At 43.4% G+C, this 13,016-nt stretch overlaps 1 protein-coding gene across 2 annotated transcripts in view; it reads right to left on the bottom strand.

Annotated features, from left to right (window-relative positions):
* PFKM (phosphofructokinase, muscle) overlaps positions 1-13,016 on the bottom strand; it is a 43,703-nt gene that overhangs the window by 19,279 nt on the left and 11,408 nt on the right. The window contains exons 1-6 of one of the 2 annotated variants that reach the window (XM_083599225.1): positions 11,601-11,980; positions 8,193-8,411; positions 6,578-6,743; positions 4,673-4,717; positions 2,247-2,355; positions 258-353 (exon numbers count right to left, since the gene is read on the bottom strand). In XM_083599225.1, the coding sequence (XP_083455351.1) occupies positions 258-353; positions 2,247-2,355; positions 4,673-4,717; positions 6,578-6,743; positions 8,193-8,352 (576 nt within the window). In that variant the 5' untranslated portion in view covers positions 8,353-8,411; positions 11,601-11,980. Of the gene's footprint in view, positions 1-257; positions 354-2,246; positions 2,356-4,672; positions 4,718-6,577; positions 6,744-8,192; positions 8,412-11,600; positions 11,981-13,016 lie in introns of those variants that run through there. The other variant, XM_083599224.1, reaches the window with a different exon arrangement.

Below are 13,016 nucleotides of genomic sequence, written 5' to 3'. Positions count from 1 at the left end.
GTTATGTGGTCCTGGCGGCCACTCCCAGTCATCAGTCTAGCTGACGCATACTGGATTAATTGCAGTTTCCGGGTCACCTTCAAAGGTAGCCCACGTAGAGCGCGTTGCAGTAGTCCAAGCAAGAGATAACTAGAGCATGCACCACTCTGGCAAGACAGTCATTCTGCCTCCCAGCGAGTATTTCAGCTCAATCTCAATGTTAGGCCAAAGAACATTGACACAGACGTTCCGAGCAGGAACAGGATTGCATCACCCACACTTTTAATGTCTTCTGAGGTGATCGGCTTGCCGTGCTTGTCAATTGCTCCTTCAGCCACAATAATGATGTTCAGCCTTGAGCCTCGGGTTCTTGTCTGTGGAGAAGGAGAGAGAGAGAGAGAGAGTGTTAAGTTGTGGGTAGACATAGCAGACGACACAGCGATTCTTCCAAAGCAGCTCTTTATTTGTAAGCTGGAACAGAACTGAGCTGAGGAGCTCAGTCAGCCTGCTTATATAGAGCTCCAGAACAATGTAACTGTTGCCATTTTCTAAAACTATCCAATCACTGAACGCCACTTTCGATCCTTCATTTGCATACAAACTATCCAATCACTGAATGTCACTTTCGATCCTTCATTTGCATAACTATCTACAGTATCCCCCTGCTGGCCCAGGGTGAGAACTTCAGTACATAACAGAGAGATCCACTTCAAACCATGTTCCAGGCCTGGTTTGGAGACAGAAACTGCCTTGGACAGCCAAGAAAGGCTGCCGGGAACCCAACTTTGGTGATTCTCCTGGACCTCTCTACAGCTTTCAGTGCCATCAATCATGGTACTCTTCTCTGCTCAATTGCTGCTGCCATATCCTTAATCAAGGCTGGAGACAGTTTTGTGCAGCCGAGAGAGGGCCTGACTGTGAAACTCCGGCTACCCTAGGTTTGTCTAGCTTCTCCAGCTCACCAGGCCCTTGAGGTGGCTTCGGACCTGTGACGATGTCCCATTGTTTTGGTGCAGATTTCTTTCACTGACTCCAAATACTTCAACAGATTTGCTTTTTTAAACATTCTCCAGCCAGTACAGTACACAGCACCAACATATTACAGCATGGTGGGCTGCCCTGAGATATTGGCTCAAGATCTCAGTCTTTGGCCTAGGGAAGGGATTACTTCCATACCTAAACAACGAGGAGTTTACTAGCTCATGGATGAAAATTATGGTTAGAAAAGCCACTTGGCTTGGTATGCCACCTTCTCTCCTGTACCATCTGGGTTATGATACTGCCCTTGAATCTCTGAGGCAAAGGATCTGGGACATATCACATAGTGATCTCCGATCTCAATCTCATGTTAGCTGTGGCCCATTAGCAATAGGAATTCACTATGGGTTTGAGTTTCAGACACCTGCATATCTTAGAAATTTGTCTGTACCAACATATCGGCGTCTTTTCACCGAAGCCAAATTAAATGTATTCCCATCAGAATTGTTAAACGGCAGACTGAGAGGTATCCCTTATCAAAATAAGATCTGTGTATGCTCTCAGAACGTCGACTGCATGAGGCATATTTTATTGCATTGCAGACAATAGAATCAAGTTAGGGAACTATTGATTAAACCACTATTGGCAAATCAATCAGAAGCCAATATAAAAAATTACTTGAAAGAAACAAATAGGCCTAGGATTAAATTAAGTTATAATTAAATAAATGGGAATTAGAATGTTAAGAAAAGTGAATAAGATGGACTATAATTGGAAATTGTTTTAGTTTAATAATGATATTGGAAAGCTGTTACTTTTAATTACAAGGAAACTCAGAGGGGGATTTGAGGAAGTCAATCAAGATGTTTAAAAGGTTGGATTTGTGAAGAATTAAGTTTGTTGTTATTGTTTATCTGTTTATTGTTCCCCCTTTCCCCCCTCTTTTTCCCCCTTTCTTCTTTTTTCTTTTTCTTTTTCTGTTTTTGTGTATCATTTTGCTTTGTGGTTTGTGTTACCACTGTGGAAAATCTAATAAAAATATTATTTAAAAAAAAATCAATCGGAAGCCTACTATATCAAATATCTTCTGGACAACAAGTCCAATGATATCACAGTGGCTGTGGTAAAGTTTCTTTTAGTAGTCATCCGAATCAAAGATCAACATACCTATGACTAAACACATAATGCTTCAGTCTCCCTTCCCTGGGGAGGTTGTCTGTATGAATCTGTATTTTATTTATAATCCATGTTATGGGTCATTGGACCGTAATAAAGATTATTATTATTACCTCAGTTAGCCTCCTGCACAAGTGATCCTCCCAGTCGTCCTCTGGTGGAGATTCTGGAATGAAAACCCAATCTGCACCACTTGCCAAGGCTGTTACAAGGGCCAGATAACTAGAGGAAGAGATAAAAGCCAAACAATGAGCCATTACTGATTTGGTGCAAGATTTTAACCTAGCAATAGTGCTTGAAAAATCTAAGCAGGGAAGGAGCTTTCCTAAAGGTTACTTAGGTCTGATTGGAGACTGATTCATATCATCCTCTCTCTGGGAAAACTCAGACTGCACTCAGACTGGAGAAATTTGATCTTTCTGAATTCCAGTACCAACTGGATCCACACTTCGTGGGCTAGTGTGTGGATCAGAATGTAATTATTCTTCAGATCAGGCATGTTGTTGTTGTTTAGTCATTTAGTCGTGTCCGACTCTTCGTGACCCCATGGACCAGAGCACGCCAGGCACTCCTGTCTTCCACTGCCTCCCGCAGTTTGGTCAAACTCATGCTGGCTTTGAGAACACTGTCCAACCATCTTGTCCTCTGTCCTCCCCTTCTCCTTGTGCCCTCCATCTTTCCCAACACCAGGGTCTTTTCCAGGGAGTCCTCTTCTCATGAGGTGGCCAAAGTATTGGAGCCTCAGCTTTACGATCTGTCCTTCCAGTGAACACTCAGAGCTGATTTCCTTAAGAATGGTTAGGTTTGTTCTTCTTGCAGTCCATGGGACTCTCAAGAGTCTCCTCCAGCACCATAATTCAAAAGCATCAATTCTTCGGCGATCAGCCTTCTTTATGGTCCAGCTCTCACTTCCATACATCACTACTGGGAAAACCATAGCTTTTACTATACGGACCTTTGTTGTTGTTTTTTTAATAGATATTTATTAGAATTTTACAACACATAAAAAACAGACAAATCCACACAAAAAACCAAAAAATACACACTTAATAAAAAAGAAAAAGAAAAAGAATCCACTTTTAAATTTCAAGGTTCTATAACCCTCTTTCCTGACCTCCTCACATCTCCCTTTTTTGTGTTCCTCTTTATTCCGTCAAATTCAGCAAATTCTAACCCTCTTTCATATCTCATTTATAATTGTATACTCCCACTTGTTATATCTCTAATTTCCCCTCTTTTTTAAATCCTTTTTTTCATAGCTCTTTTAACTATATCCCAAATGCCGTGTTACCTTTAGATCCCACATCATTTTAACATTCAAACAATTTACAGTATTTCTGTAGATAATCTTTAAACTTTTTCCAATCCTCTTCCATCAACTCTTCTCCCAGGTCTCGAATTCTGCCGGTCATTTCTGCCATCTCCATATAGTCTATCACTTGCATCTGCCATTCTTCCACGGTGGGCAAATCTTGTGTCTTCCAATATTTAGCGAGAAGTATTCTTGCTGCTGTTGTTGCGTACATAAAAAATGTTCTGTCTTTCTTTGGCACCAATTGGCCTACTATGCCCAAAAGGAAGGCCTCTGGTTTCTTAGGAAAGGTAAATTTAAATACCTTCTTCAGTTCATTATAGATCATTTCCCAGTAAGCCTTAACCTTTGGGCACGTCCACCAAAGGTGAAAGAACGTTCCCTCAGCTTCTTTACATTTCCAACACTTATTGTCAGGCAGGTGATAAATTTTTGCAAGCTTGACTGGGGTCATGTACCACCTGTAAATCATTTTCATAATATTCTCCTTTAAGGCATTACATGCCGTAAACTTCATACCGGTGGTCCACAACTGTTCCCAGTCAGCAAACATAATATTATGACCTAGATCTTGCGCCCATTTGATCATAGCTGATTTGACCGTTTCATCCTGTGTATTCCATTTTAACAGCAAGTTATACATTCTTGACAAAATCTTAGTTTTCGGTTCTAACAATTCTATTTCCAACTTTGATTTTTCCACCTGGAAGCCAATTTTTTAATCCAAATTATAGGCCTCTCTTATTTGATAGTAATGAAGCCAGTCTCGCACTTTATCTTTAAGTTTCTCAAAACTCTGCAACTTCAATTTGTCACCTTCTTGCTCCAGAATTTCCCAATATTTTGGCCTACTATACGGACCTTTGTTGGCAAGGTGATGTCTCTACTATTTAAGATGCTGTCTAGGTTTGTCATTGCTTTTCTCTCAAGAAGCAGGCATCTTTTAATTTCATGGCTGCTGTCACCATCTGCAGTGATCATGGAGCCCATAGGCAACCTTCAACCCTGCAGATGTTTTGGACTACAATTCCCATCATCCCTGACCACTGGTCCTCTTAGCTAGGGATCATGGGAGTTGTAGGCCAAAACATCTGGAGGGCTGAAGGTTGCCTATGTCTGCTTCAGATCATTCACTTCATTGATTCTGGCACCGCCGTTTTCAAAAAAAATGATCAAAATGCATTTTAAAACGTGACATTTGAGAGGAACAAGAACAGAAATTCCTACCCGCAGTGACGACCCATGACCTCCAGCACAAATGTCCTCTGGTGACTGCAAGGCAAAACAAATAATAAAGCATTGTGAGTATATTGAAATGTTTTAAACATTCCAGAAAAGATTTAAGTTTTGTATGTAGGGAAAAATTAGGGATAGTTTCAGTTTGTGCCGTTTGCTCATCATTCCACATCTTGGAACTAGCTTTCTAACTGCGAATGTTTGTTTTTGTTTTTGTTTTGTTTTTGTTTTTGTTTTGTTTTTGTTTTCATTTTTTTAAATACTACTATCCACACAGATTCCTACATAATTAGAAAGACAAGGTATTGCACAGGCTCTTCTCAGAAAAAAAGAGAGTCCCAGGTCACTTCAGCTGTTACAAAGAAGGCCCTCAAAATACCTCATTAAAACATGTACAAGCAGTGGTGGAGTGTATGCTACTGCCACTCAGGTTGAGCACAAGGGAACACGCCCCCCAAGGAGGGTGGGATCAGGGCCGGATTTAGGTTTGATGCGGTCCTAAGCTACTGAATGGAATGGGTTCCTTTATATGTCCAGCTGTCCTTTGTCAACAACAAATTGTCATTGTTTTTTGTGTTGAATATAGGCTATGTGGTAATTTATGGACCTAATAAGTATCTAAAGCAATTTGCACATAACAAATAGGAGCCTACACAACACAAAACACTGTTGCTGTATGTATGTTTTATTTTATTTGTTTTTTATCTTACATTTTGGATATGTACATCCAGGTTTTTTTCCCATTAAATTTTTTTGGGGGGGGCCTAAGCTATAGCTTGTTTAGTTTATACAGTGGTACCTCGGGTTACATATGCTTCACGTTACATACACTTCAGGTTACAGACTCCGCTAACCCAGAAATAGTACCTCGGGTTGAGAACTTTGCTTCAAGATGAGAACAGAAATCGTGCTCCGGCGGTGGCAGCAGGAGGCCCCATTAGCTAAAGTGGTGCTTCAGGTTAAGAACAGTTTCAGGTTAAGAACGGACCTCCGGAACGAATTAAGTATTTAACCCGAGGTACCACTGTATATATATCTTAAATAGATAAGGGTAGGGGTTTTTTTGGTGGGTGTGTGTGTGAGAGAGAGAGAGAGAACAAGAAAATACAGTGGTACCTCTGGATACAAACAGGATCCGTTCCGGAGCCCCGTTTGCATCCTGAAGCCAACACAACCCGCGTCCATGCGTGTGCGTAGGTTGAGATTTGCCGCTTCCGCGCATGGGCATGACGTCATTTTGACCGTATGCGCATGCGCAGGTGGTGAAACCTGGAAGTAATGCGTTCCGTTACTTCCGGGTCGCTGCGGAGCACAACCCGAAAGAGTTCAACTTGAAGCAACTTCAACCCGAGGTATGACTGTATTTTTAAAAAACTCTACAACAGAGAGTAGGCAAACTAAGCCAAATTTTGCCTGTCTTTGCAAATATATTCTTTCCCATTTTATATGCTTCTGCATGAGGAAGGGCAAAGAGCTTCTGCGATTGCTCTGCAACTGCTGTCTATATATACTTTCAAGCCTAGTCTTAAGGGCTAGGACTTTGTTTTCTTCTCTTTTTTTAAGCTGCAGAAGGAGAAGAAGAAGAAGAAGAGTTTGGATTTGATATCCCGCCTTTCACTCCCTTTAAGGAGTCTCAAAGCGGCTAACATTCTCCTTTCCCTTCCTCCCCCACAACAAACACTCTGTGAGGTGAGTGGGGCTGAGAGACTTCAGAGAAGTGTGACTGGCCCAAGGTCACCCAGCAGCTGCAAGTGGAGGAGCGGAGACGCGAACCCGGTTCCCCAGATTACGAGACTACCGCTCTTAACCACTACACCACACTGGCTCTCGATTCTCATGGTGCCATTCAGGAGCTGTAGAAATCAAAGGGGCCTGCACAATGCCCACAAGTCTCACCTCTGAGCAGTGGTGGTGATAGCATCCACTATTTCCATTATCCTGTGGAGAGCGGAGTCCGTGCCAATGGTCATGTCAGTGCCACAAAAGTCGTTGTCAATAGATCCAACCATGCCAACAATGTTTAGGTAACTAGACTTGCTGGCTTCTTCTGCCGTGATGCCACCTGGGGAGGTATAAGGCAAAGAACCAATGGAATACCAGCATATGATATAATTACACCATCCCTGCAAGTTCACTCTTAGCCTAAATCTAGCAATAAGAAAGCAAACGTTCTGCATATTCTCCTTTTATCCTGCAGGTCAGAGCAAGGGTGGCTAAGATGAGGTGCTCCAAATATTGTTGGATTCCAACTCTCACCAGCACAGGGACTTACAGTGAGGGGGGGAATTATTTGATCCCCTGCTAAATTTGCCCGTTTGCCCTCCGACGAAGAAATGACCAGTCCATAATTTTAATGACATCCTTGGGCAGCTCTTTGGTCTTGGACATGGTGGATTGATTGCTTCTGTTGACAGGTGTCTTTTGTACAGGTACTGTAATGAGCTGGGATTACAGGTAAGACCTCTCCCTTACAGCAGGTGCTTCAAATCTCAGCGTGTTACATACAGTGAAGATACCAGGTAGCCTGACATCTGGCTGGTTGATAGGGGATCAAATACCGTATTTTTCGCTCTATAGGACGCACTTTCCCCCCTCCAAAAATTAAGTGGGAATGTGTGTGCATCCTATAGAGCGAATGCAGTCTGCGCGGCTAAGCCCAAAGCCAGAACAGGGAGACGGAGCGCTGTGCAGCGCTCCGTCTCGCTGTGCAGCACTCCATCTCGCTGTTCTAGCTTGGGGTTAGCTGCGCAAAGCCTCCGCAGGGCAGCGGGGTGAAGGCACCCCGCTGCCCTGCGGAGGCTTCAAAGGCTGTCCCCGAAGCCAGAACAGCGAGACAGAGTGCTGCGCAGCGCTCTGTCTCACCGTTCTAGCTTGGGGATGGCTGTGCAAAGCCTCCGTAGGGCAGCAGGGTGCCTTCACCCCACTGCTCTGCGGAGGCTTCGAAGGCTGCACTCCGGGGGCTTCAGGCAGCTACCCGCAAGCCTTCCGAGCGCAGCAGGAGTTCCCGCTGCCTCCAAAGGCTTGCGGATGGCCACCTGAAGCCTGGAGAGCGAGAGGGGTCGGTGCACACCGATCCCTCTTGCTCTCCAGGCTTCGCTTCACTGGAGAGGCTCTGCACAGTTTTCCCTCTCTGCGCAGCGCCCCTTCAGTGAAGCGGGAGGAGAAATGGAAGGGGCTCCGTTTCTCCTGCCGCTTCCTCTGAAGGGGCACTGAGCAGAGAGGGGGAGATTTTTTCCCCCCTGTTCTCCCCCTCCTATGTCCTATAGAGCGAAAAATACGGTACTTATTTCACTCATTATAATGCACATCAGTCTCTGACTTTTGTCTTCTGTGTTTCTGGGGGTTTTTTCCTCTTGTTATTCTGTCTCTCACAGCTATAATAAACCTACCATTAAAATTATGGACTGGTCATTTCTTCGTCAGAGGGCAAACGGGCAAATTTAGCAGGGGATCATATACTTCCCCTCCCTCACTGTAGCATTCAGTTTTTAAGTGCCCTCCTTGGCAATACCTGTCTTAACCAGCTCCTGCAGCAAACTGGTCCACTCCGCTCGGAAGGTATCCGCTCCAGTCAAGCTGCCGTCTCCTCCGATCACGCACAAGTTTGTGATTCCTCTCTTCACCAGGTTCCGAGCAGCCTTCAGGCGTCCTTCGCGGGCACGGAAGTCCATGCACCTGGCACTCCCGATGACGGTGCCACCCTAGGTGAGGGGGACAAACCAGGTGAGAGCTGGAAGACAACATTATGGCCACCTAACCTAGGTGCTGCTATGATCAAGAGAAGGAGTCCCTCAAAATGTTGAAATATACATTTATAAAGAAACCAGAGGCCTTTCTTCTTGGAATAACAAGTTTGGAATTGCCCAAGAAAGATGTTAAATTATTTTTGTAAGCCACAACTGCTGCTCGTATTTTGTTAGCTAAAAAGTGGAAAACCCAAGAATTACCAACGATAGAAGAATGGCAGATGAAGATGATGGATTTTTCAGAGCTAGCTGACCTAACTGGAAGAGTTCGCGACCAGAAGGAGGAGGAGTATCAGGAAGAGTGGATTAAATTTAATGATTACTTAGTTAAACATGTTAAGTTAAATTAACCGAAAACAGCTTGCAGATACTTAATTGGCTTAGGATTTTATTTATGTTAAGGGATGAATTAATATGTTTAATTTCATAATGTGAAGATCTAAGGATGTTAATGTTTAAGGTAAATTTTATAAGAACTGTGATTTGGAAAACCGTTAAAAGGATATGCAATGAAATTCAACCAAGGGGAAGCGAGGAATAATAATAATAATAATAATAATAATAATAATAATAATAATAATTTATTATTTGTACCCCGCCCATCTGGCTGGGCTTCCCCAGCCACTCTGGGCGGCTTCCAAAAATATATATATTAAAATACTCTAATACATCAAACATTAAAAGCTTCCCTGAACAGGGCTGCCTTCAGATGCCTTCTAAAAGTCTGGTAGTTGTTGTTCTCTTTGACATCTGGTGGGAGGGCGTTTCACAGGGAGGGCGCCACTACCGAGAAGGCCCTCTGCCTGGTTCCCTGTAACTTGGCTTCTTGCAGTGAGGGAACTGCCAGAAGGCCCTCGGAGCTGGACCTTAACAATGGACCTGGAGCTGGAAGTCACTTAACAATGTTGATAAGTGTAATTTTCAATAAGGCTATGATTTATGTTTGTTTGTCTTATGTGTTTGTTTGCTTATAATGTTGTGAAAACCAATAAAAAAATTTTGGGGGAAAAAAAGAGAGAGAAGGAGTCCCTCAAGCAAATCTGGAAAAAGAAAAAAATCAAGGGAGGAAAAAATACTTTAGGTCATAGGTACCATGACAAGAAAGCTGCTTCAGATGGGGGGGAGGTCCCCCTCAGCCCATGAACAAATACTTTTGAATACTTTAATTACTTTCTATTGGTAGAAAAGGGTCCATATTTTGCAGCCTTGCCTTGTTTAACCATTGTGTCTATGGTATAAATCAGTGGTTCCCAACCTTTTTTGGGGCCATGCCCCACCTAAGCATCTCTAAATCCTGTGACATATAATTCTTATTATTCAAAAAGTGAACTCCTATTCATGTGGAAGAAGCCTAAAAAGCCATTAACTTGGTCTAACTCATTCTCGAAGTGCCCCCATCAAAATCAAATTGCACCCCTGTTGGGCATGTACCCCACGTTGGAAACAATGGGTATAAATAGTTTTAGTCGCTACCTTCCACACATTCACATACCTGTGGTTTATTTATTTTGGTTTTATTTTATGTCTGTATTTGTTCAACAGTGAACTATTATTGATATGCTAGCCATTTTCAAATATCTCAAGGGCTGTCAACCTGGAAGAGAGAACAAACTTGTTTTCTCCTGGTCTGGAGGGCAGGACTCAAACCAATGGCTCCAAATTTCAAGAAAGGAGTTTTCGACTAAACATCAGGAAGTACCGTATTTTTCGCTCCATAAGACACACCTGACCATAAGATGCACCTAGTTTTTAGAGGAGGAAAACAAAAAATAATAATATTCTGAATGAAACAGTGGATGTATGATTTTTGTGGTTCATGCTGTGGCCACAGACATGTGATCTGATGGTGAATTTGGGGTGACCCAACGCAAAAATCCTGAGGATCCATGCTTTGTAACCATGTTTTTGCACCACTGCAGCCCCACGCAACAGTGGGTGCATGGGTTTTTTTGGTGCAGGCTGTAGCCATGGACATGCTATGTGATCTGATGGTGAATATGGGGTGACCAAATGTAAAAATCCTGAGGATCCATGGGCTTTTACCGCCCCCCTCCCAGGCAGCCTCCGCTAGCATCCCTTATCTCTCTTCTGATCCCACCAATCAGCTGTTTCCTTTCAACACTCCCTTCCCTCTTGTTTGCCTTAGTGTCTTTTCCTTAGCTGGATAAGTTTTTTGCTCCTCCTTTTCTTCTAATATCTCTCCTTATTGCTTTAGTCTTCCTGCTTCCACCCTTTGCAAGTTTGCTGTATTTACCGCCCCCCTCCCAGGCAGCCTCCTTTATCTCTAGCGTCCCTTATCTCTCCCCCCCCACCCCGATCGGCAAATGATCAGCTGCTTTGTTTTGTTTCAACACCCACTTCCCTCTTTAAAAAAAAAAAAGCATGATCTGCTTTTTGCCCCTGGGCAATTCCGCTCCAGGGACCACACATTTGCTCCCTAAGACGCACAGACATTTCCCCTTACTTTTTAGGAAGAAAAAGGTGCATCTTATGGAGCGCAAAATATGGTACTTTCCAACAGTGAGAGCTGTTTGACAATGGAACCTCCTTTGGGAGGCTGTTGACTCTTCTTCCTTGGAGGTTTTTAAGCAGAGGCTGGATGGCCATCTCTCATGGATGCTTTAGCTGAGATTCCTGCATTGCACGGGGTTGGACTAGATGACCCTTGGGTCCCTTCCAACTCTCTACAATTCTACGTGGACTATGCATATTGCCATCAGATCCTATTTGATAACACTGTATGTTGCAGAATCGGGTATAACTTTAATATATAAAAATATATATTAAAAATAAGTTGATCCACATGGAGCACTGCCGGACATCTTTCCAGAAGAGCAAGCAAAAGTTCATCCTCTCTCGCTCTCCTGCCAAGGATGTCAAGGCAGCAAACATCATTCTCCCCCTTCTCCCAGTTTCTCCTCACAACAAACCTGTGAGGTAGGTTAGGTTGAGAGAGGGTAACTGGTTAACAACGGCATAGCATCCAATACTATCAGGGAAACAGGATAGCTTAGGAGACATAGGCCTGGCTCCATTACTCTCTCCCTGACACCCCATCTGTCATTTGAGGTGGCTGCTTCACTTTGCTTCATGGCTGGGCTTGCCCTGGAGATTATTTATTGAGGTAAACAGATCCCAAGTCCCACTCCACTCAACTACAGTGCCCAAGGTACTCCAAAAAGAGGCAATGCCCGGAAAAGCTATGATCTCTAATTCTCAGGTTCATTCTTTTGAGGAAAATGGCCGGCCTGATCTCCTGATTCAGGAGAGAGAGGGCTCCAAAATGCTACACCTCTCTGCCCACCAAATAAATCCTCCTCACTACAAAGATCAAGGCATCTTCACCATCACCAAAATCCATTAGCTGCAACAGTTTGAAGAGTTTTTGTAGTTGAGAATTTCACCCAGTTAACCGTTATGTGTAAAGGGTTTGTTAGGAGAGATCAGGGCATTTTTTCAGCCGGAACTCAGTTCTGGCACCTCTCAGGTGGGCGCCATTGCCATTATAAGAGAACAAGGGAGTTGTTCATGGTGAGTTCTGACACTTCTTTTTCTACAAAAAAGAGAAACACTGGGAAAGATAATACATGTTTGCTACATGTGACCCTCTATCTCTACAGTCTGGATGCCTAGAGAGAGTTGTGGCCAGACCAGAATCTTCTGCAATTCTTGTTTATGAAATTCAAAAAAGCCCCGACTCATGCAAGTATGGCTGCAAGCAAAGGTCAGCTCGGGTTTCGAGTTATTTTGGGTCTCAGGCATTCATTGTGACCCCAGCTATGGCGATATCATTACACTTAAGATGGACGACTTTGCCAGTGACCCCAACTGGCGAAAAGGTCAAGATGTTACAATAATTTTCCTCGTGACAGGAGCCCCTCACTCAACCAGCCGGTGACTTTCCTCAAACTGGAGAAGGAGCAAAGGAACTTCTCAAAGGGGAAAATAATAACCTTTTAAAAAAATAACAAAAAAATAACACTGGACTGACCACTTTGATATTTCCAGAGGTTTAAGATATTTTTACAAGGTTAAAATTAAAATCCCACTGGGGATTATGTCATGTATAGTGTCCATAAATAAAATAAAGTAAACCTTATGCCCCTGTCGAAAAAACATCCCTGGGACAGATTTGATGGAGGCGCAGGGGACTGCAGAGGCAAAGAAGGAATAACTAAACAACAACCCACCACCCTGCCCACTTTCACCAATGCAAGTAGAACTTGGCTGAGCACGTCTGGATCCAACCCAATAAAATGCAAACCATGCCCTAATTCTATAGCAGCTTTCCTGAAATATACTTGGAGTCGAGAGTGGATTTCATGCTCTTTATTCAGCTCATAGTGGTGAGGAGGAATGGAAGTTCTCCCAGAATGTCTGCTTTATATACATTATTTACACAATGGGCCCCACGTGATTGGCTAATTCCAGGATTCTCCTGTAGGCCAATCAGGTTGCGGATTCACTTCCACCTGGAGCTGGATTGGGTGGCTCCTGTGGACCAATCAGACTGCTGCTTTCTGGATCCTATTGTTCTAGGACCAATCAGACTGCTGCATTTTGGATCCTATTCAACTCAGTACATAACA

This window comes from Podarcis filfolensis (genome assembly GCF_964270895.1).
Source record: "Podarcis filfolensis genome assembly, chromosome: 2".
Lineage (NCBI taxonomy): Eukaryota > Metazoa > Chordata > Lepidosauria > Squamata > Lacertidae > Podarcis > Podarcis filfolensis.
This window is presented reverse-complemented; position numbering and strand designations above follow the sequence as displayed.